The following is a 25,842-nucleotide window of genomic DNA, read 5'->3' as shown; positions in this document are numbered from 1 at the left end:
TGATCTGCCTCATGGACTACTGTCAGGATAAAGTGAGAGTTATAAAACAGAACATTTGTTATATTTGCTAAAAAAGTTACCTACTGTAGCTTTAATGTGAAGATGTAACATTATAATAGAGACAATAGAGACAAATTACAGTTATATCAGGGTCATGTTGACTTCACATCTCTCATTGTACAGTACTTCTCATAATTCAATTTCTGTCCTATCCTTGTTGTTTGTCAATGCCACTAACAGGTAAAGGTTGATATCTCTTATAAAGCAGCGTCACCACTGAAGCCAGAGGCAGAATATTGATCTGATTTAAGCTTCAATGGCAGGTCATATTTTATTTATTGACTGTAAATGAGCCTCTATATACCTGTATCCACACTGTAACAGAGCCGTGTGAAGCCTTAATCTGCTTTAAATCTCTCCCTCACTTCATACGTCTTCTCATTTCATGTTCTGTGATTAATACGGCACTGAAATGATGAAGTAAATTTACCCAAGCCAGCAGCAGAGCAGAAGCCCGACTGAGTACAGGTGAGGGTTGACTGAGGTATAAACTCAACAGATTCAGTGTTTGACTTTTATAATTCCTCTACATGTGAAAAAAAAGTTATGAAGTCATCTTCCTTCCTGAGAGTGCTCTATTTTCAGTCGTGGGCCAAACTGTGCTTAGCCTTGCATATAATCAGGCCACATGGAGCAATCTGCCACCTCCTGCAATCCAGGGAAAAGGAAGAGAAAGGAGGACAGAACTACATATGAGACTTTTTTTAAGAGCAGATTATTTTAAAATAAGGTCGCAGAAAGGAAGTAACATCGCTGAGATTAAATATAATCCTCACAAGAAAAATCTTCACAACCTTATTAGAAGTTGACTCTGGTATCTCTGCTGGAAAAATCTCAGCCAACACTTTGAATCGTGTAGCTTTTTGTATCTCTGCTTGCTCTTCTCCTCTCACATGGACTAAACACAAACTAAAGAGGACAAGCCAACACTTGATTGTTCAGACAACAAACAGGGTGAAGTTGGAACTCTGTTCTGCTCAAATATTACTTGCACATATTTACTGAATAAACTGTATCTGCCTGCTGCACACACATCGGAATACAAACTGTCATGTGCAGCGCATGCAGTCATCAACTTACACACTCCAGTACACAATATACAGTCACAGTGCAGCCAGCACAGCATGGCAAGTGACCCAGAAAAAAATATGATTCAAATAAACAACTTCAAAGGCTTTAAGGTGAGGTGAGGAAACGAGAGAGGGGAGGTGAGGGAGGATGAAATGAAATTTGTAGAAATTTTAAATTGCATGCTATTGAGAATAGTTTACGTTTCTCTGCTGAGACAGGAAAGTGGCTTGCAGACATGAAAGTCTCCAAAAAGGTCAATTTGACTGCAAAAGCAGCCCGAATCACGCATTTGTTTGGCCACTCTCCACGTTTGCGTCTGGTATTTAGAATAACGCTCCGCATCATGATGAGATCTGCAGCTGCAGAGAAACATATAATTCTTTCAATTTCATGCAACTGAATTGGCGTAATTGAGGGCTAATTGAAGTTCTTTAATCATCTCTGCACTGTTTCGTCTAATCAGTCCAGTAGGATCCTTAATTCTTAAACTCAGGTTTGCAGATTATCATCATATTTTAAGGAGGAGTGGAGAACAGAAGTGAGGGAGGATTAGCTGGGGAACGGAGAGGAATAAAAAGCGTCAGTCTGTAATTAAAACTGATTGTGGTTAATGTTCTCCGTCCATGCTATAATGGTTCCCACGGTGGCCCTCACACCACCTCCTGATCAAGCAGAAGCTAATTGGCTGTTAAGAGTCACTTTTCTCTCCCTCCCTCTTTGTCTCTCTCTCTCTGTCTCTCAGCGGAGTACATTTGGACATCCAGAGGCAGTGCAATGTCATTTCATGCCCCCGAATGGCCGTGAGTCTCTAATACACCATGAGGCCAATTTACGATTTCCAGGCACAGTGCGTGGGAGACAGCCATTTGTATGCATAGCATGTTTAGGGTTATTTCATACCTCGGTCAAAAAAGAAGCCCCTGTTGGTTGGGTTATCGTAACTAAAAAGCTCCGGCTCTATATTGATGCACAGGGTTGTAGTTGCTGGCTCTTCCTGCCCTGTCAGATCCAGTCCCATCAGAGGCAGGGCAGCGGCAGCTGGGAGGTTTTCGGGGTGGCTGGGGGATGGTGAAACAGTGTGGCAACAGTGTGGCAGATGCACAATGAGCATCATCGTGTTATGACTCTGAGTGTGCATGTCAGGACTCAAGTGCATGCACATTTGGTACTGGCATATGAGGACCGCACTAAACATCATCAAAAAAGAGAGGTTATTATGTGTACTTGGCAACTGACGAAAGAATCATCCACATGGTGTGGAGTAATTATGCTCATATTGTGCCTGCACTTAGTGCTCATCATTTCACCGGTCAGCAATTTCCCTTGCAAATTCCCTGCTCAACATATTCAGGTTTAGATGTGGAGATATTCATTATCACAGCTGGATAATCAGATCAGAGGCCTCATGGCGAAGGTCTAACTGACAATCCGACTGTTACTCAGCAGGCAGTCGCAGCTGAGCGGCAGAGATGTTGTGCATAATGCCCTTAAATTCTGCAGAAATCAACAAAGACAATCGCTCTCAACCTGGTGATCCCACAATCATTTGTCTCTGCAAAGAAAGAAAAAGCACGAAACCAGAGACAAAGCCATCTTCATCTCTGATGTATTCTTTTAAAATGTTCTTACACAAAAGATTTCATCATGCTTTCTTTTCTGCCAGGCTCTATAGGAAGCTGCATAATGAAAGCCTCTCTCTGAGATCCCTCCTCTGCTGTAGTTGTTGAAGGACTTAGCAGCAGGAGAAGTCTTGTACATTATTTTACCTCAACAAGCAGCCTTTTGTCTTTTTACACGAATAGTCTAGCCAAAGTCATGAGCGTCCTCGGGGGTCCACAAGGGTGCATCGCTGGCAGCAGTATAGTGTCCTTGTTTTTCTGTCTCAGTGGGCCAGGAATGACAACAGAGAGTTCTGCTATACTGGAGTCTAGACCAACAGCTATTCAAAGCAGGTGGCTGAAAAATAAAAACAAAATGAAGCATATTTTAGGTGAATGTTTTAAATATTTTGAGAAAATGCGTATTTTGCAAGAGCCCAAAGAATGGGAAACAAACAGCCAGGTCCTGTATTGAAGTGGTTTTTGGTAAGCCAACCATCACCAACCTTGACCTCCTCTTTACGCTTTTGTTTGACTTTTGTTGCTCTCTAATAATGTCATTTTCCTCCTTCCTTTGCTCTTGTCATATGCTTGTTCCCACTGCAAACCTTTGTTGCTGGGCTGTTCACAGTATTTTATAATGTGGCCAATATTAGATTCTAGTGTGAACCAATCTGAACTGACCCGCATGCACAAAAGAACAATAACAAAGATATCACGTGCAACACACTGTTGTACAGAAGTAAACATCATTTATAAGGTGATATGTTGTGGAAACCATTAAATTTGTGAGATGAGATGGAGGACAAGGAGAAAGAGAGCCAAATTTTTAATTATGGCTTTTGAGCAGCAATGGCAGCTACTTCTGTACGAGTGGATGTAGGGTTGGAGCCAGGATTGTGGGCAGTGGTACCCCTAGAAATTTTTCATAGGGGAGGCCAGATGTGGCCACTGAAAATCTTGGAATGACACATGAAAACCAAATGCCATAACTATATTTCAGAAATTTGATGATGCTATTTTAGTATATAGGCTAGTTGAAAACTATGTCAATATGAGAGTCACAGAATCACTTACTGATATACCTTAGTTACTTATTTTACAGTTAATATTACTAATCATTTGATGTTCATAGACTAATACCAGTACAATTAACATTATACGTTCCAAAACAATCCTGTTTTAATATGTATCTATATACATTTTAGCCGATTCATTGTTCTTTAAATCGGCTGGGTGTTATTTTTCTTTAAAAAGACAAATATACAGCTTTAATTTGAAGTACATTGATTGTAAGGAACAAAACATTTTCTGGGAACAAGCCCTCTCAAGTTTAGGGGAGACTCTTGGGTACTTACAGATATCTTGAAGTGACAGTCAAAGGGACCCCTTTGAAAATGGCCATACCATTTGTTTTCCTGCTAAAATTTAGTTTAAATTTGGAGCCTTATGTAGCACCCTTTCTGAAAAGCTATGCCGACATGGTTGGCACAATAAATGCTTTAGAACAATGGGTCATGGTCCAAAAATGGGTTGTGGGTCCATTCTGAATGGTCCGCAAGTGACTCACAAGCGTGACAAATTTGTAAAGAAAAAAAAAATGTAATTAATTGTTTTTAATTACAGTAAATATCCAGCACAGTTATTTTATTTCCAGCAAGTGCTGTTGCCTGCTGCAGAGTGAGTGACTAATGGACAATTCCTTGACAGAGACAGCAAACTAGCTCTACGACATGGCCAAACAAATGTATGATGCTGAATTTATTAGACTGTGGGACCTCGAACTAATGACTAAGGAGAAATCTGGACCTCGTGACTGGACCAGTCAGAAACCACTGCTTTAGATTGTATAGTTTCAAAGATACCACTACTTGCTTAAAAAAAGAGCACGCAACAACTTCTTGAAGACAGTAATGTTGGCCTCCAGTTGTCTTGGCCGTGGGGCAGGACGTTGTGATGTGAATGGCTTCACTCAAAAAGATAGTATCCAACATTTCAGGATGTCAGGGGCTACTTTTAACTACATCAGTCAGCGCCTATTCCGTGTTTGTATTTACTGAGTAATGCCAGTGCAGAATTGTCAATCTAGAGTGACATAAAAGTCAAATGAATGCTGATGTGACTGTTCAGAAAAAAAAAATCAATGTTCTGAATTGGGCAAATTTTGCCTGCATTCTGAAGGTCATCATTTGTCACTTGAATGTAAACATATGTCATTTTGGGGCACTTGCTCCAGCTGTCAAAGCTCTTGCTCATCTTGAGAGGATGTCTCGATATAGCACCTGTTTTAAGCAAGTTCATCCCAAGTGAAATCATGGGGCGTGTTTTGAGAGACTAGACAACAGCAGGCAGAGGGAAAAAGAAGGTGGTGATCCACTCATCCAACTCCAAGACCCTGCTGTGCCAGCATCTATCCCACATAATTACACTGGGCCACAAATAGAAAGGCAGTTTTCTCTCTCCTCCCCGACCCTCTCCTTTTCTCCTTCCTCTGCCGCTCAGCAGCACTTTGCAGGGATACGCAGAGCACGGGGGCGGGGTGGAGGTATTTAGATGTGAGAAAAGGCAATTTGTCAGAAACCTAAGGGAGCACTGGAGTGATGACAAGAGAATTACAGTAGAAGGACTAAAAGGTTGAACGGCTAATTCTGTGATAGAAGAGGATTGAGGGGGGAAAGCTCAGTATGTTTGCTTGTGTACATTTGGAATCCACTGTTTTCTCAGATGGGCAAGGAGAAAATAATTGAAAAATCAATGTTTGAATTCCACGGCTTGGATGCAACCACACAAACATACTCACATCCGAGTAGATGCGATGTGACGGTGGCTGTTGTGTAACCAAGCCCAGTGAGTCATGAGCGGGAGGAATGTGATGGTTGGAGGAGGAGGAGGCCTGCCTGGGGAAAGACTGGCGGAGACAGTCAGATCCGTTAGCAAAGTCATCTGGGAGAGAGAGAAAAAGAGGCTGGACATTTGGTTTCAGGCCTCGCCTCGACTGCCAGTGGTTGTCTGGACCCCGGACCACAAGTGAGGCGTAAATAAACCCAGAGCCTTGACACAGGGCTCCGTACAGAGAGAGCATATGTGCACATAACAATGTGCGCATGCAAACACATACATATGTATACACACACACACACACACACACACACACACACACACGCACACATTATTAAATGAGTGGAAAATGACGCGGTGTGATAGAAGGAGATTATCAGGGGCTGCAGGCTGAAAGAAGCCATCCTTGCACACATATGAACACACAAAAACAAAAGAAATGTGCTTTAAAAAATTTATGGTGCTTTGCTTTAAAGTGTACTCCTACTGCAATCACACACAATATGTGCCAAGTGCAAAATTATACCTTTCTGTGTGTGTGTGTGTGTGTGTGTGTGTGTGTGTGTGTGTGTGTGTGTGTTATGTGACTGTGTTTATATTGACTTCCCCCTTGCCCTGGGAGCTATTTGTTTTCAGAGGTGCGTAGGCAGTGATGTTTGTATGTGTTTGTGTGTGATACCGGTCTAGTACATGCAAGCCGAGCACACACACACTCCCTCCCTCGCTGCTGTACATGCCTGGATTCGGGCTGTGCCTCCGTTATCATCCAAAGAGGCAAACAGCCAGCTCCTGATTTAATAAGCTGCCTAGGGAGTCACAGAGAGGTGGGGAAGCACTATCAGCTGATAACTGTCCTCCCTGCAAGCCCAGCTTTTTTCTCTGATAGCCCTGCCAAGAGAAGACTCGGCTTCTCCTCGTTTTCTGTGTGAACATGTATGTGTGTTGAGTGTGTGAGCGATCCCCCGCCGGCTGCTGCCCACGTGTCTGTAGGCTGCGTCCATCCTTTCGCTGCATCTCCCCGGGTGTCAGACAGACAGCAGAGGAGTGCCCACACATGGCAAAGGCAGGCCGGAGCCCAGCACTGAGGAGCATATGCTCAAAGCTTCAGTCTTTCAGCCCCCCCACCCACCAACTACATACACCCCGCATCATGGCTGCCAATCCTGCCAAGCCGCAGAGAGCCGTGGGCCAGACTACTGACAAATTCTCTATCTATCACTTTGTACTGTACTTCACACAAGCCATAAAGCAGTATCATCACCGTACCACAACCTTGAAACCGATGCTAAGAAAATAAATACTACTAATACACCACAACAAAGGAAAAAACACTACAAAATTGGAGTTTCTGTTATTTTTTGTGTTTCTGTGATGGCTTTGTAGCCATGTTTGAGCAGTCTAGGTGAATGATAAGTGGAATGGCTCGATATTTCAGTCTCTCTAGGAATTATGTTTACAGCCAGTGGAGAGGGGCATGTGTTCATTTTGTGACGAGGCAAAAAATAAGAATGGTAGGTGCATAGTATGCTCAGTTTTCATGTTGGAGACAGAAGACCTATGATTAAAGTTTTTCTGAACCATGGTATTTTTATAACCTTGAAAGTGTTTTATTTAATTAAGCAAATGATTAATGCACAAACTATCTGCACTGAATGTAATCCAGTTTTTACAAAAAGTGGGTTTGTTAACAGGTTTTGATGAACCAAGATTAAGCTCCCACTGGACAAATACCCCACTAACATCTGGCTTTTGTATTCAATGTAAAAGGTTACAATCAGCATTCACTCCTGGGACAAATGACATGCAGTAGTCATGCGTATCCTTCGTCTCCAGACCCGATCTGCTTCGACTGGCAGTGGTGGAGAAATTACACCACAGTGGACACGCTAATATAAGCCCCTTTGCCGATGCAATGTCATGACAGCAAAAAATACAGTTGGTCTGTGTCTAAACCGCCTCAAACATCATTAAAATAATATAGTCAGTACCACATTTAAGAGAGTGGTAAAGCATTCTATCGCCTTATAAAAAACTTGCATATATGTGCTAATATTGTTGGAAAGAGGGTATAAGACTGTTGAGTTCAGTCTTCTCTCAGTCTAGTTATTTTATTTCAACAACATGATTGCTCTTCAATGAAAAGAAAGTAGTACCATACACAATGCACTTCCAGCTATGAATATATTACCAGTTTTTCAGAGTGACACCAGTGTGTCTGTCTTCACCTTTTCCCAGTTTGTATCGCACCATCTGTCTCCAAAATCTTCTCCCTCCCTTTCCCTGAGAAGAAGCTTGTTTTTTGGAAAGTCTTTTCTATTTCTGAGCCGGTGGTGTTATTGTAAGGTCAGTGATTGTTTTTTTTTTGTTTTTTTTTTTGGCTGTAGTGTGAGTGATCACACATGTACAACTGCGTCACAGTGTATGTATGTGTGTTGTGGGAGGGCTCGCATGATAGGCATACTTTGGTGTGGCTACGGTGACCCGCAGCTGACACCGATGATTGATCCTGGTGCTGGGATAAGTGCCTGTGCACCGGTGAGCACACTGGTCCACTGAAACGCAGCCAAGCGGAAAATTAGAAATCTCTTCATCCCTGGTCCATTTGAAATCCGATATCTCCCATCTTCCCCTCGCACCGGCACCTTTCCTCAGCCAATAAATCAGTAATTAAATGATGTGTTTGTGTGCTTGTGTGTGTGTGTGCGTGTGTGTGTGTGTGTGTGTGTGTGTGTGTCTGTGTGCGTCTGTGTGTGCGTGTATGTACATGAGGACAGGTGGCTTGTCCTTGGGGGATCAGTTGGGGCAATTGGGGTGATGGGAGTATTAAGTCTCCAGCAAAACTGTCCCCCACCCCCACCCCAAATGCACATGTACACCTCCTATTTGTCTGCATATTAACAGAAACACACTGTATTGTCCCAGATACAAGCACATGCTCGCTCACAAGCACACTCGTACACACACATTTGTGTTTTGGATGTCAGCTGGAGGTGTAATGGTGCCTCAGGTATCAAATAAATCAAAGTCAGGCCTCCTCTGAGAGCAGCACCTGACCTTTTGGAAGCCATCAGTGCAGTTCTATTCCTACAATCACACTGGGACAGAAATGTCCCCCATGTTAATGTTTCCTGTCGTTTCCTAACTTCTAAACATCTATCTCTTTGTGCTGTCCAGGTACGTCGGCCCAGGGCAGCCCCCTCCTGGCTTCCCTCCCCGTCCCGGGACGGCCTCTACAGCCTCAGCTCGACCTCAAACACCTCCTGCCCTTCAGACTCAATGGATCCTCCCCTCTCAGCCTCTTCCCTAACTTTAACACGGTGAGTGCAATGGCTCCTTGGCACCTGATGTCATGGAATATAGCAATTAGATAGCAGTGGAACCAATTTATCTGTGACTTTAATCAGTTTCAACAAAGATAAAGGTCTCTTACAAAGCCTAAGATTACCTGCAAATTATACAGTGCCATAGACTGTATACAAGTGGACACAGGCAACTGGCTTTCTTTAGCTTGAGAACAAAATGTCTTTTAGATTTTTTGTCTCATTGCAAAATATCAGTGGTATTGCTTAAACTACACGTCAGCCCCCAACAGACGTATTAACATCCATTTGTGCACTGGAGCAGTGACGACCTTAATTTTATGAACCGGGGTCATGAGACATATTCTTCATAAATTTAGTGTCAGTGTTCAACCTCATGATCAGTGAGAGGGATAAAGACAGACGGGCCTATAAAACCGTGTCCTTAATAATTCTAGCCACCCTGTCATTCACCGACTCACTATCTGTTCTGCCAGACCTTAGCTTCCAGTGCTCATCCCATAAACTTACCTCAGGTGCTTCACCTCAGGTTCGGGGCGCTGATCTTTATTCAGGCAGTGTTCCACCTCTCAGCATTCCAGTTGTCACCTTAGCATCAGCATCTCCACAGATGAGACCCTTATTACTTTGTTTCGAACGTCAGCAGCAAACTCTTCGGTTTTCAAGCACCTTGGCTCTGATGCTTACCTCGCCTCGGTGCCTGGAATTAAAAGCCTGTATCTTTGATCCTTTACTTACCAGCACTATACCCATTGTCGTTTTGTGTGTGTGTATAGGCACTTCTGGTTTCTTTGATCCTAGTTTTACGCTGCGTGTGTGTGGGTGTGTGCATGAGGGTATGTGTGTGTGTTCACTTCCCTCATGGCACACTGTGAAACCATCTCTAGTTCTGTGGTCTGTAAATGAAACATAAGCCAGAGCTTTCGCTGCAGCGTACACTTTACACCTTTTCAAACCAAGCGAAAAAAGGTAGAGTGAGAGAGGAAGGGCCACACAGACATCTGGCTGGCTGGTTCTTACAGTGGAGGACATGTGTGAGGGGGTGGATAAACGTGTGCTGTATGTGTAGGGGGTCTCCAACCTGCTATGTGAAGAGTGCAGTTTATTCATTTGTTCTGCCGCCCACCGCTTTGGGGTTGCAGGGTTGCCTATACTGCCCTATGGAGGATTGAGCATGCCCACCAGCAAAGTCAGCATGGAAAACGCTCGCTCCTCTAACACCCTCATGTATTTATATTACTGGTGGAAGCAATAGGGCAGGTCTCTGGTCAGTGTTTTGTCTGTGTTATGCTTATGCTTCAATGGGGAAATTGCTGTTTCTATTCTCAAACCAACGTCTGTGCCTCGCAGCTTTGTGTTGTCTAATAAAAATAATTTGTGGAAACCCACAGCAAATATATTTCAGAATTTAAAGCGTTGTTTTATTTTTGGTCTTCAGTCTACCTTTGTTAGAGAGAATAAAAGCAGTTGTCTTAGAAACAGTTGTTGTAGGAGAAGAAGGCAGTAGATTATTAATTAATGCAGCAACCTTGCTCACAGGAAAATGCAATAAAATTCAGTCTTTCAGCCATTGTTAAATATGAATACAACTCGCAGTAGGACGTGGAATCTACCTCAACCAGAATGCAGAAATTATGATAACTGTGGAAATAACATCAAATCAGTGTCGCTTCAGTCCCAGGAGGAGATGATTAGCCTCCATAACACAAAGTCTGACAGTGCAGCTGTGGCATTAATCACATAGTCCATTCAACTGGGAGCCCCGGGTTCTCTTAGCCCTGATAAGGCACACGTTGTCCCGGACGTGTGCAGGGGGTAAGATGAATGCACCTGTCTCCAAAACTAAATATCCTCCGGTTCCCCTGGTGTCCCTTCTTACACCCCCCCCCCCCCCCCCCTCTCTCTCTCTGTCTCTTTCTCCTTCTTTCTCTCTACCTACCATGAAACCCCATCACGGACTCAGCCGCCCGGTGCAGGATAAGTTCTGTCTGCACCAGGATGGCGGGGGAGGACGGAGGGCTTGGACAAAAGACTCATTTATAGCAGTCGGTTCAGGATGGCTGCGGACGGACAATGGGCACATTCTTCAGTTCCTAAAACAAATAGCTGTGTGCAGCCTGCCCTGCTAAGGTGGACAGAGGGCAGCAGGAGTGGGAGAGCTAGGTTTCATGGTCAGGCTTTGGCTGGCGGAGAGAAAAGTCAGTTGCTCCCAGAGGTAGCTTTGAGTCATGTAGAAGAGGCCAAAATAAAGCAACAAAGGCAAAGGTAGCCCTGAGGGAGAGATATACCTCCAGCATTGAGGTTTCAGTGTGAGGTGTGTTTATATTTCCTCTCACACCTGGCCTTCTTGAGGAATCTGTAGTAAACAGACTCCACTCTTGCAGAGGAGGCAGCTGCCTTGGACATGACACAGCTCTTTGTGGGGTACACAGGGATCTGATGTTGTTCAGGCTTGTATCACAAAGGAAGCAAGGCAATGCGCCATCCTTGCTGCCATCAGTACACCAACGCTCCTTGATCTCTGGGCAGCTGAGGCTGTCTGCAGTGCCATCGGTGTGGTTCCAGTGAGCGGTCTAAACTCTGTGAGAACAGCGCTCTCCACGGTCATTGCTCTGCCATCCGAGCAGAGGAATGGACTGAGCCAGGCACTGTGCCAACCTGGGGAGAGATCCAAGATGATTGTTATATGTGATACCATGCTGAAGGGTGCCGCAATGAAATCAGCTGTCATCGTGGCATGCAGACCTTCTAATGAAGCCTAGGCTTTCACTCTACTGTTTATAGTGTGCCGTTCTGGGACTGTCTGCAGTCTATTCACAGACAGTTAAAACTGAATTAGTCTGCCCAAAACCCTCTCCAAACACTTCCCTCCAGGCTGCACTGACTCATAATGTGTTATACAGTCACATTTCTGAGATTACAATGAAGTCTAACTGCATTTGAATATGAGCTGTAGCAAGGCTTGTTACAAAGGGGCAATATAGTCGTGTTAAGAACAAACTCACTCATCTTACAGAGCCTGTGTGCAGAGAAACATGAAGGCTAAAGCTGGATTTATAGTCTTCTACCAGATGCATGATCAGGCTGTATTTTATTCCCTGTGTGTTCATTCTTAGTTTACTTTGTGATAAAGGGGGATGGTGGGCTGCATACATACTTAGGAAGTTTTCATATTATGTATGATTTATTCGTACTTTTACAGTAGTCATTTTGTTACGTACCTAAGTACACTTGCGTCATCATTGACATAACATTTGTTTATGTTGTCGCTACAGTGTAGAAAAGAGCGCCAGTGGCAAGCTCCCAAGATCATACAATGGAGTCGTCCTTCGCATTATGCCTACTATGGTTTATATATTGGAGACACTGTCAAAAACAATGCTCTTGCCTGCCTTTCTACTTTATCACCCAGGGCTGTGCTGCTGCACAGATACATGAATTTTGGAGGAGACTGGTGGTGTTGAGAAATGCCTTTCCATTAAATAACAGTCCACTTCTGTGTTTTGCATGGCAACAAATAAGTGAGGAGGCTGGCCTGTCGGATGTATAGCCAGCCAGACTTACGATCCACTATGCTTGCTCTCTATATGTTACACAACAAGCATGTTTCCTTTGTCAGCTAATTCGTTTTTATGCTAACTTCCTGTGGCATAGTGCATATGGTCTGTCAGAAATCTGCTACAAAAGTTAGATTTTTTTCAGCGTATCTAAAAAAATAAAAATAAAAAAAAATAAAGGAGGAGTTTTGTGAACTTGTGGTCATTTTGACATTTCTTATTGACCGCTGTGCAATCACTGTGTTTACCTTTTGTTCATTCATACAGAGCAGTGATTGCAGGAACAGGTCTGCAGTGTCATGGCTTTACTAGATGTGTGTTACTGAAAAAGAGGAGACTACTGAGAGTCTTTCTTCAACTTCCTTAATGTTTTCTTCACTCTCAAAGTTCTCTAAAAGTATCAGAAACCTAAATGAGAGACACAAGCAGCCTAAGCTGACCAATCACAATTCTTACAGTCCCCCTGTGGTATCTCCATTGCTGCTTTTAGCCCTGACATGCAGAAACATACAGGTTAAGTGTAACCCCTTAACGCAGAAGTATAAATCCAGCTAATTAAGAATAGATTGCAGTGAAAGTCACATCTTAACAGCATTGTTAAAGCAGCAAAGATCATAGGCATCCAGCAGATCTCTGAATGCTCCTTTAAGTTACGGAAATTCCTGCACCCTGGGTGGGTTTAAATGTCTGAAACCTTGCATCAGCTTTTATTTTTTTATGTCAGCAAGAACATTTTTAGGAGCCATATTTTCAGTATTGTTATTATTTCTATCCTGGACACTGTCCATCATGCCCCACCTCTCTCAATACAGCATAGGGACCATGTTGGCTCGGCCCCATTTTTGAGGTCTGGAAGTCAAATTAAAAAAGGTTTTGTTAGTGGTTGAGTGGGTGGAGGAGTTCTATTAATATATTCCGCCTTGTGAGAGCAGGAACAGCCCTGATGATTACTTTAGCCTGCAATGCATGAGTGAAGAGAGAATCTGACATACATCTTAATTATTATCTAAACACAGTGACCACACACATAGCCTACAGGAAATTCTACAGCAACAGAATGTCTCCTGTCTTTAATGTGAAGGCAATCTAAAGCCAACAGCCACAGAAATACACACACGTGAAATCAAAACGGGTCCATGTCATTGGTTCGACAGCCCATTGGTTCGACATCCCATTACTCCAACTGTCCGTGGTGCTGAATGGCTCGCGGCGGGTGTATGGTGCGCCGCGACCAGCTTGAGGCGGAGCAGGCTCACGGCTTATGTGTTTGTCACTTTCTTTTTCATTTTAACCCACACCATGATCTTTTCCTGACCCTAACCAAGTGGTTTTTGTGCCTAAACCTAACCAGACCTTAACCACAGGGCATCTTGATGATTTCGGAACGGACTTAGCAACAATGAGTTTAATATGGTCAGAACAATGGGATGTCAAACCAATGGGCTGTCGAACCAATGGGCAGTTCCCATCAAAACATGATTCTTTCCAATTTGTATTGCATAACAAAAGTACTCAGGTGCACAGTAAAGCAACATTAAAACCCGTAGCAGTCCCTCAGACCTTCATCAGTGCTCACAGAGTCATGCTTTCAGGTCACTTAAATATAGCAGGCACAGGTGCATTCAATGAGCCATCAGTTCAATTAGGTAGAAAGAGAAACTGTTGCAGCAGCACAGATACAATACTGAACAATACTGAGAGGGTGTCCATCAGTAAAACTAAACTATGTATCCAGACATGAAAATTCAAGCAATCTTGCTGCCTTCATTGCCTCGGATATAGAAAGAGAAAAAAAGAGGAAGCTGCAGGAAAGAGAAATATAAAAAGAATATAAATAACATGTACACAAAGTAGAGTATGAAAACTAGTTGCATGCAAAAACTGTTCTTATAGGTAGGATTTGGTGCAGAAAGAGATGTAAGTTCAATGTTCTGCACACCCACACAGGTGTTATAACCTCCTGAATATAGATGTCTTCTCAGACTTATGTTGGGCCATTATCCCACCATAACAGGTTCAACTTAAGAGTGAGGAAGATGTCAGTGAAGCCCATTATCTACCCACCCCCACTGTCCTGACAACAGGTGTAATTAGACAAATAAGTGTGTGGACCATGGGTGTTAACTTTAATAATTGTGTGCAAAGAATCAACATTGCTAATAAATTCAAAGCAAAAAGCAAAAGTAAAATATATCATTATTGTAAAACATTTTTCAAAAGTAAATCATGTCTTGCATAGTACGAGGTTAGTTCAGGATAAATTGTGTGGGAGGAGTAATATCATCAGTGTAACTGTCATTGCACTGCAGATCTTGGGCTTTTCTCATTAGTGCCTCCTTTGTCTTCCGACCTCCTGCCTGTGACCCGGAAATCGATCCCACCACACCATCTTAAAGGATGTCTCAATTCCTAAAGTGCTTCTCAAGGACAGAGGAGACATGCTAGAGGAGCTATGAGCAAGAATGTACAGGTGTATTCTTTGTGGAAGACTTTTCGGCACCTGTGATGTAAAAAACAGGCGTGATACACAACTGATGATTTAGCTGTGCCCCATGATATATTTAGTAGACATCACTTTAAAGTGATGGATCCAAAGCGTGAATGTCTTAATTTGTTAACTGTCTGTTACATCGACTTCTGTCTCCTTGTGTCTCTTAGGGTGTGTGTTTTTTTTTACATATGGTCCTTTTTAAACAAACCAAACTCAGTCCTCTTAAAGTGAACCAAAAAGTGGACCAAGTCCTCTCTGAATTCACACTATAGCCTATACATATATTGACATATATATTGCCATATTGACGTAGCACTGCAGTGCAGTCATGAAGCCTCTCACTTTCAGATTAACTGAAAATTGGAGGAAAACCTTAGCGTGTCTGTGTGCTGTAGACTATTGCCGTTTGACGTATTCTACATTCCACATGAAGATACATGCAGTATCCTCCGTGGACCAAACTACTCCTCGTCCTGCTACAGGCTGACGTGGTTGCGTCTGTTTTTCAAGGGTCCAAGTGCAACAACATTTGAACTACAGGGCTAAATACAACAGCAAAGAGTAAAATGAGTGCTTTATGTTCACAAGGCACAGGTTAAGTGAACTCTAACGCGGACTTGAAGCAAACCAAACTCACACCGTCTCCGGGGGTGGTCTGAGTAGGGTTTGCTTCAGACGGGTCTGAGTTCTCTTTGAGTCTTCACATATGCACAAAAAAATGCTGAGTCACTGTCTGGATTGAGGGCTGAAAAGGACCAAATGTGAAAACATTCTTACTCTTCCTACCTGAGGGTAGGAGAAACTAAGACACAAGGAGAGGAGACAAGGATTTACAAACTGAGAAATTAGTAAAGCCGCTTTTGTTGTGTCAAGAGAGAACTTTAGAGTCTCAAGAAAGATCATCTTTATGTGGTGTGTCAATGTATAAACCGGTGACTTCTTACGTTACTGCTAAGATGTGTCATCAGAAACTCCACTCTTGGATAATCTCTAGGCACTAGGTCAAGCACTGTTTTTCTTGCTTTTTAAATTTTTTAGTAAGTTCTGTCTGCCTGCTCACTGTTGTACTGTAGAAAAGCAGTAAAGAGTAAACACAGTTGGATCGCAGCCACCTGTTGTTCAAAAGCATAGCAATCAGCCTGAATATATTTACATTTGTACTTATCACAGTCACATTACTTTCATTGTGACAGTTTACTTGCAATGCATAATTAGTTGGTATGCAGTATAGTTTGACAAAATAGATAAAGTAGGCCTCTCCACTCAGGTGGTTGTCACTTCAAACTGACATGCACTTTGATCTTGTGCGTCATAAGAAGCGTGCCAGTTAGCTACTATGCTTACATGCACACTTCTATTTCACTGTTATTCCAAATATGACCATATTCTGTCCATGATTCGAGTCACATAAACAGCATATTCCATTTGGATATTCCAAATAAGGGCTTTCTCTGAATGTAGCATTTGTAGATCACAACATGTACAATATGTTGATATTATTCAGGCTTTAGGAGCACTCTTTTGATTGTGCATTCAGAATATGTATCTCAACTGGGCTTTTTCCCACAGCTTGCGACACACAGCCTCTTGCCTGTTTACTTTCAGCTCTGTGCTTTGTACACAAACCAACCAGCCAACAGTTTGCAAGACTGCGGGGCAGAGATGCATGCCCAAAAGAAAAGCCCACATTGCTAGTTGGAAGCAGACACACACCTACTTTTGAACATTATGAAAGGCTTGGATATCAACAGGTGTTTGGACATGCGCAAATATTGTAACACCAAGCTTTTCAAGACGGTGGATGAAAGAGGGAGGCTGTGTTCGGCTGTGTCCCAACGGTCAAACAAGTCCTCCACTGGTGGAAATCTTTTGACATGACCAATGACGTGTTAGGGCATGTTAATTGGAGTATGCATATTAGTGGAATAATCTGTTTTGATAGCTATGTCAACAGTTTAGTAGGAACATTGTCTTGTTTGGAATAAGGGCAAAAATCTGAATTTTTGAATTTTGTGTGCGTCAACATAGTCTGAAAAGACTCCCTGGACCCGGAGCTTTCTCAGTTTTCTTCAATTTTTCTTTCTAAATAAATACAAATAAATATGGTGAATCTGCCAAAGTGAACCCAGCAGATACCTGCCACCTGACCACGCCCACCTTACCTGCTGGGTAAGGGGCGGAGACTATAAATTGTTTGTTCACCCCTCAGTTCATCCTTTGCACTCCCTGCCAGCACATGTATCCTGATTTGTGTGCGTCTTCAAGTTAACGTGAGTGTTCAATTCATCATTTTGATTGTTTCCTTTGTATGCCTTTTGTGGTGGCTTTGCTGACATGTGCTCTGCTACCCTACTCTCTTTGTTCCCAGACATGTGCCAGGAGCCATGTAAGATTGTTTGTCGCTTGACCATTTTACTGTTTAGTTGTGGATTGTATATTCACCCATACTTATTTGTTGTTTATTGTTTAATTGACCACTCCGTTGTTTGTTTGTAATTATATTGTCTTTTTGTTTATCCTTTTTCTGATGCAGCACACGAAAATAAGATGTGACAACGACAGAAAGATCAAATCAAAGATAAATAAAAGCTACTGGTGTTGCATTGAAACCTGCCTGCTCCCTTGCCTAATTCCATCATTCCACTCCCTGCCATTGATGTCTTCTGACCGAGACTCTGTTTGCTCACCACACACTTACTCTCCCCGAACCACATCACCCCTACAGTTCCTTCAATGGTCCTTCGAGCCGGATGCTGAGTGAGTGATCCTATGGCAGGCAACGGTAAGGAGTCAAGAGACTTGGACTTGGAAGAGAAGGTTCCCCCAGCTGGAACCAGTAGTGAGGAGACTGTATCCAGGCCTCAACGAGAGAGGCGTCCACCTGACCGCTATGGCTTCCTGTACCCGGATACAAGACAAATCTCCAGTAAGCCCAAAAGCCTCCCTCATCACAGCCAAGCAGCCGAACCGCCTCCACCACCAGACGCTGCTGATGTCCAGGTGGATGACTGGGAAGACCCTGATCAACAGCTCGAAGAGAAAGAGGACACAGCCGCTGAGGAGGTAGAAGCGGAGGAAGAAGTCACCCACAACTATGTCCAGCCCGAATCAGCGGTAGGAGAGCAGCCAGTTCTACAGCCTGCTCTACAGCCAGTTCTGCAGCCAGCTCGGCAGCCAGCTCCACGACCAGCTCCAATGTCAGCATCTGCTCCACCCCACCTGGGAGAGGTGAGACCCAGCAGATCTAGAGGCAAGAGCGACAAGCGTGAGCCATTACCAAGGTCAAAGAAGGCCCTCTCTTCTACCTACACTTATGCCAGTGGCAGTTCCCGAAGCTCACGCAGGAGCCAGCAAGTGGAGCTCACCCCTCTACAGGCGGCCATGATTGAGGAGAGGAGGAAACTTGGAGAACTGCAGGAGATACAGAGTCAGATCCAGGAGGAACAAGCTCTAGATGAACGGGCACAAGAACTGGATAGGCGAGCACAAGAAGCTTTAAAGGAACGAGAGAGGTTGACCCGGTCTCTTACTCTACAGTGACGGCTGCGGAAAGTCCAAAGAGAATTGGAAGAGGCTCGATTGATAACATCATTCACAGGGGATGTAGGAATGACCACAGAACAACCACCCGCTCCGCCGGCTATGTCCAGTGTGAATGACCCACCTCAAGTGCTGGCTCCTTTCTCCATGAGCTCCAGGGTTCTGGATTCAGCTGAACCTGTTGACCTGTTCTCCAAGCAGCAGGCTCCACTTGCGGGTCCTCAGATATCTGCCTCTTATTCAGTTCCAGTGAATCAACGAACCCCTTCTTTGTTCCAACACTTACCTCCAGCTGTAAGTCTACCCGTAGATGCTGTGAGTCCGGCTGTGACTCCTCATCCCACTACAGAGAGTCACCCAGTAGTTCAAACTTCCAGTCCAGAGCATGCAACTCCCTCACCTCCTTCGTTTCACCATATAGCACGGACCGCACCACGTCCAGCCAAGAGTCAAAGACCTTCAGATCCAGCTGGTGAGAAACCTGCACCTCTTTCCTTGCCTAACCCCACTGAAAGGGTATCAGAGGGTGCTAGTATCATGGAGCTATTAGTGGCGACTGCCTTTGGCATCCCAAAACCAAGATTGCCTTATTTTGAGAGCGGAAAGGAAAGTGACTTTGTTCTGCTTAACATGGCGTTGGAGAATCTGTTAGATGTCCATGCTCACCTTTCTGAACAATACAAGTTCCAGGTCCTTATGGATCACTTGAGGCTGCCAAGTGCATACAAACTAGCAAAGTCTTATATGCATGCCTCAACTCCCTACACATCTGCTCTTGCTGCCCTCAAGGCAAAGTATGGCCAGCCACGGCAGTTGGTCCAAAGTGAAATAGCTAGCATCATTCATTCACCACCTGTCAGACTTGGTGACAACAACACATTCCAGGACTTCGCTCTTTCTGTGCATTCATTGATTGGCATGCTGCGGTCAGTGGGAGGTGCAGACGGAAGTGAGTTGCAGTGCGGCTCTCACGTAGACAGGCTACTTACCAAGCTCCCCATTCAAAATCGAGATAGTTTCATTGAGCACTGTCTGCTTCAGGGCATCCTGAAAGAGGGCTCAGAACAAACATACACCTTGGAAGACTTCTCGGCATGGCTCCAGGTTAAAGCCCGGGCTAAGAGTATTGCCCAACAAGCCTCGGGACCCACCTCAATGGAGAGACAAGAGCTGGTCCAGAAGAACCAGGGGAGAAGGGCTACGCCGACCACAATGTACCTGAGCAACACAGCCACTGGGGAGAGCCAGCCTGATGACCAGCAGAGCCGAGGAAAGAGGACAACCACCACCAAGTTCCTACCTTTTTGTCCATACTGTAACAACAAGGAACACTTCCTGGGAACTTGCCCGAAAGTTAAGGAGTTCAGCCCGTCACAACTGAGAACATGGATAGAGAAGAATGATCGTTGCTACAGATGTGCCCGCTGCCATAAGCCAGAGAAATGCACCCTAAAAAAGCCTTGCAACATCTGCAAAGAGTTGCATCTCACCATCTTGCATAACATTGCACATCAACTGTCCACAGGCCACCATGGCTCACAGAAATCAGCTACAGGAGACACCCTCAACCTGCTCGTCCGTGCACCCTGCACTGCAGACACTCTGTACGTAGATCAGCCAAACAGATCTCCCCGTGTGATGTTGAAGGTTGTCCCAGTTTTCTTGATCAACGGCCGGCAGAGGCTGAGGACATATGCCATACTTGACGATGGTTCAGAAAGAACGATCATCCTGACCTCGGCAGTGTCCCAGCTGCAACTTAAAGGACCAGAAGAGATCCTGAATCTCAGAACTGTGCGTCACAAAGTGATTCCCATAAGTGGTGAGACCATCTCCTGTTCTATCTCCCCAGTGAGCCAGAAGAAAATCAAATTCCTTATAGCCAATGCCTTTACTGCCCCTGTCCTCAACTTGGCTGAGCATTCCTGTCCAGCCTCTGACCTGCAGAGGGAGTATTCCCACTTGCAAGGCCTACCTTTACCAGACTTTGTCCATGCTCGGCCATTGATCCTGATAGGCTCAGATCATTCCCACTTGTTGGTGCCCAAAGAGCCTGTCCACATTGGACCTTATGGGGGACCCATCGCCATCCATACTGCCCTGGGTTGGGCTGTTCAGGGCCCAGCCAATGCCTTACCTCGACCTCCGACTTCTGGTGCACAAGCCTTATTTACACTCTGCAACACTGTATCCTGTCCTGCTACTGCCGAGTTGATGGAGAATGTGGAGAGACTGTGGAGACTAGATTCCTTCCCACACCGTAATGAGAAGGAAGTAACCCGGTCTAAGCAAGATCATTATTGCCTGGAGCTGCTTGAGACGAAAACTGCAGTCAAAGAAACACATCACCCCTACAGTTCCTTCATAGTCAGTGAGACCGTTAACGCACTTCTCCTTTTTCCCTTTTCTGAAAAATAACAAAAAAATACTCTGGTCAAGTTAGTCCATGCATGCGGGCGAAACAGCCAGAGATGTCAGAAAAATCATGCATAAAGCTCTGAGTATCACACACTGTCCTTGCAGGGAGAAAGATATTCCCCTCACATCACAGGGCCATGCAACCTCATGCCAATTCACTGAGTGAAGTTTTCATTTACTCCAGATTTATGCCATAAACCTGCTCAGCTACAGGTAGACACCCCCTGCTTGTACCAGATCTCTTGCTCTTAGTTCTATGTAATTGGATTTTTTTGTTGTCTGTAATCAATGATTAACATGTGACCAGCATATTGTTTTTTATGACCTCTTGTAGCTGCAGCCTCCAAAACAATCATTCCGTTAAATCAGCACCTTCCAAAAGCAGTTTAAACAAAATCTGAACATAATAACCTTCATGAAGGTGAATTTATTAGCTGCTGTATTAGACTGTATTAATTTTAGCTATAGCTTTCACCTCTAACAAGGAATTGGCTGTCCATATTTTCAATATAGTTCTCTACATCGGTGCCAAATGTTGAATCATGAACGATGCCTTTTAATTAATTCAGAGGAAGTGACACCATTTATCATTATATCACTATAATAACTGAAATTATTTCCCCATTACATTCTGCTTTGGCTGCTGGACATATTTGGATGTGATGTTCCGCCGTCCCCTGATGTATTAGAGGACACTTAATAAAAGTATGGCCACACTGTAGATTGAATCTTGGCTCGCTTGGGAACATCCTCACCTCTGAGTTGTTCTGCTGCGCAAACATGTCTCATTTGGGAAAATTAAATCTTGTAGAACTAATGTTGTTTGCACTGGTGTTTCCCTCCTGTCTCTCAGATGGACCCTGTCCAGAAGGCAGTGATCAACCACACATTTGGAGTCCCGCAGCCCCTCAAAAAGAAACAGATTATCTCCTGCAACATTTGCCACCTGCGCTTTAACTCAACGGTAAGCAGTGTTTTAGTGGCTTTATGCCTTGCTCTTTATTTGAAATATAAAAAGGTTGTGGGATGATAAAAGGAAAAGACACTGCATGCAAGAATATGTGATTTACAGCATAAAAGCAATCTATACGGAAAAGGAGTATAGCCTTAGAGAATATTATCTCTTTGTTTTGTGCTTCTGTTATCTGCTTGAATGTTGTTTTTTGAAAATATGGCCGTCCCTCAATTACCTAAGCCCTTATCATCCCCACTGACTGTGTTTGTGTACACTGTGTGTGTGTATGAATAAGCAAATGTGTGTCTGTTTGTGTCTGTATGCTAAACAAAAACTGTAAGAGGAGCCCTTTCTGCAAATTTATGTAAAAGTTAAAGTTTTTTCTAGTTATGTGTATATAAAAGTTTGTTCAGTTTTCCTTTCAGTGAAATCTGTATGTGTGTGTCTGCCTGTTGTTTTGGTATGAGGGATTAGACAGCAGGGAGAGCTGTCGTTTATCAGCAAAGACCAGAAACAATCAGCAGCCCCAGCAGGAAGCAGCATTCTCGGCTCCTCGTTCCATTTCTCCCATCCTCGCCACCCCAGGCACACGTACACAAAAACGCACACACACATACTGTACGCCTGGAAACGTGCGCACGAGAGCACACACACATACACACACAGGCAAACATCCCATGACATTTCATGCATATTCACATAAACAAATAGATAATAGTCCAGAAAGCCTTAAGACATCTCATGTCTGGGCACAGTAAAACACACACACACACACACACACACACACACACACACACACACAGCAGCAGCAGCACACACTTTTTTTGGACTCCATCTTCAAAGAAGGGCTGAGGCACAGGAGACAGGGAGCTGAGGGAGGAGAGGAGACTCAGACGTGCTCCTCACACACTAGAGCAAATCCCATTCCCTGCCTCTGCACACTGACTTAAAGAGGAGTGTCAGGTCTGACTGTAGCTTTATCTGTCTCTCTGAGAGCATGAATACTTTCCTTACACTTCCGTGTACCCTCCTCAGAGTTTCCTCACATATTATACCAAGTTATCCTTATGCATAATGCTCAAAGGAGAAATAAGGGAGCTCTCTCTGCTGCTCAGTAAAGCACAAATTGACCTTAAAGAGCTCTTAATACTGGCTGAGGATCTTGTCTGTGCTGACCTCCAGTGGTTGAACCTGTCACCTGGCTGCAGTGATGTAGAGGCATACTCCGGCGTGTGTCAGTGCACAGTGATGTCACTGTTGGGTGTGGTTACAGGTGTAAAAGAGCGCGATGCTAACTACACTTCAGCTGCATGCGAAATCGCATACAATGCACTACGTACTCAATATGTGTACTGTTGTTCAACATACTTTTGTGTGTGTAAACAGTAATATGTATCTTAATTAGCTGTATAACTGTTGCAAGAGGCAGCATGATGGTGCATTGGTTAGCACTGTCGCCTCACAGCTAGAGGGATGAGGGAGCCCTCCAGCTGTGCGGAGTATGCATGTTCTCTTGGCTGTAGGTGTGAGCGTGAATGGGCGTCTATCTCTATGTGTCAGCCCTGTGATAGTCTGGCGACATTTCCAGGGTGTACCCCACCTCTCACCCAATGTTGGCTGGGACAGGCTCCAGTCCCTCCTGCGACCCCTAATAGGATAAACGGTTATGGAGAATGAATGAATGAACTATTGCAAGGACATTCTTGTGAGCCACTTTTCGAGCAAGAGACCGTCCACCTCAGAAACCAACGGTGAAAGTGCTGTGGGTTAGGCTAACGCTCCTAGCCATGCTACAGATGTTGCTGAAATAGCAGCAACAGGCAAGTGCAAACTGGAAGACCTGAAAATAATCACAGAATTGTCTCAAGTGCAGCTCAGTTTTTACAATGTATGCAGTAGGGGGTAGCTGCTCCTTCTCTATTTCAGCTAAGAGGTCCTAGGCCTGAAATTGCAGTGGCCTATCTGTGCCCTGATGACACCATCAGCATTTCATCCTCACTGCACCTTTAAACTAAATTGGTTTTACAAAGGGGTGTGTGCCAAACTATTTAATTTTTCAAGCAGAGTAACTTACTGGAGTCTTGTCATTAGGCTTGGGCAGAATCACAGTGTTACAGTGTACCAGGGTATTTAAAAATGCCAACTATAATTTTCAATACCATCAAAAATAGGGATGCTCTTCTTTCTGTATTGAAGCAATGTATTGTTGTGTAGTGTTCAACATGTGCCACCAGAGGTCAGTGTCCTCTGATGAAACAGGCAGCTGAGCTGAGAAAGATGGCGACTGTGAATGGTGGGGAGACGTTAAAGGACAGCAGAGAGAATAGCTAGTGTAAACAGCATGTTTTCACATCTCACTCTGCAGTTAAGGGTTTATTTCAACCAAAACAGAGTTGGTGATTGTTGGAACAATGGAAAGACCAACTAAGACAGTTTCGATGAATTTTATTTTGTTATCTTTATTTTGAGTTTTATTTTTGTTTCTCTGTCGAGTCTGAATGAAGTGTGTCTATGATGGGATAAAAGGGCAATTAAGCCAACATTAGTTTTAGTTCGGTTAAACTGAGAAACCTGAATTCAGTAGGTGTGCAGTTGTATTTTTCTATAGGTGAAAGAGTCAAATAGGTGTAAAAGTATTTACTTTCTTGACATATGAGTTTGCAGAACATAGGTTAGCCACCTCCCCGCTCAACACATCTCTGGTATTTTTTATACCATTACGGTCATATACAGTATAGAGACAGAGCACATTAAAGTCCCGCCCCCAGTGGAGAGGAAGACTACATCTGCTAGCAAACAATAGAAAAATGCCTAATAGCTGTTGTGTGGTGGGATGCACTACCAACAGGGTACAGAATCTGTGAATAAGTTTTAACAAGCTGCTGAAGCAAATAAAAACTGAACTTTTAAGCGGTAAGACATGAGGCATCTGCAGGAAGATAAGGGAAATCTGAGACCCTGCCTACAGGAAGTGAGCATATTGCAAAATTGGCCAGACCAACTGTAGAGATTAAAGCTAATTTAGCAACAAGAGGCCTGGTTTTGATCTTTGTTGGGTTAAATGGCTATATTTCCTGGTATTTCGATCAGGTTGTTGGAAATATCAAAGTATGTCACTCTGTCACTCAGTGGGATAATTTCTCCAAGATATGCAAGGTGAGGAGAGGAGACACTGAGACCAACAACACTGAGATGGTCAATATTGTCCACTCTGGTACACTTTGGGGCAATGTCCACCAAAACGTTTTATCCTGTGCCAATGTATTTTTTTTTGCAATGGGAGCACTGCTTGTTTAAATAATCTTTGCACACTGGACACTGCACTCGTCGCTATCAAAGCTGTTCAATCACAGTGGAGGAGGGAGAAATAGCTGCCTAGGTACCAACTGTCCCATCTTACATGTACAAGTACTGAACAGCAACAACGACATCAGCATTGAGACACAACCAATGCATCTCAGCTGAAAAAATGCTGTGCTGCCAAAGAGCTCTCAAAATCTCGTAGGTGGGTGTTTCCTGAGGGACTTTTACAGCTGCTGAAAAAAGCTTTGGTGGACACGGGGCCATAAGGTGCTAAAATAATCATTTGATGTCCCGAAATCTACTGTATTTCGCTAGCCACAGGCATTTTGTAAGTGTTTCAGCCCTCGGTTGCTTATTGCTTATTACTCTGGTGGGTGTGGTTTTCAGAGTATGACACGTTGCGATCTGTCTCTGTATCCTGGTGTAATATCAGGAAGTTGTGAACGTATGAAATAAAGAAATCACTCAAGCCTTCTTGTCGTTGCTATGAGGTTGCCAGGCAACGAGTGCAGAGTTCAGGATGATACTATGCCCCCTCATTTTTACATTTCATTGTTTGTACAGATTAAATAATGAGCTATTATGTGTAAATTAGATAAGTGAGGTGCTGTTAGGAGGGCAGTTTTACCCCTCTTTCAAGTTCAAAGTTCATTCATTGTCATTGTACAGCACAGAGCTGCACAACAAAATG

At 43.8% G+C, this 25,842-nt stretch overlaps 1 protein-coding gene across 3 annotated transcripts in view; it reads left to right on the top strand.

Annotated features, from left to right (window-relative positions):
• The window catches only part of znf385c (zinc finger protein 385C), a 187,634-nt gene that overhangs the window by 140,844 nt on the left and 20,948 nt on the right, over positions 1-25,842 (top strand). For all 3 annotated transcript variants that reach the window (XM_033645708.2, XM_033645707.2, XM_033645709.2), the window contains 2 exons: positions 8,742-8,884; positions 21,747-21,857. In XM_033645708.2, coding sequence (XP_033501599.1) covers positions 8,742-8,884; positions 21,747-21,857 — 254 coding nt within the window. The remainder of the gene's footprint in view (positions 1-8,741; positions 8,885-21,746; positions 21,858-25,842) is intronic.

This window comes from Epinephelus lanceolatus, chromosome 18 (genome assembly GCF_041903045.1).
Source record: "Epinephelus lanceolatus isolate andai-2023 chromosome 18, ASM4190304v1, whole genome shotgun sequence".
NCBI classification, from domain to species: Eukaryota; Metazoa; Chordata; class Actinopteri; order Perciformes; family Serranidae; genus Epinephelus; species Epinephelus lanceolatus.
Note: the sequence above shows the minus strand (reverse complement) of the source record. Positions and strands in the feature narration are given on the sequence as shown.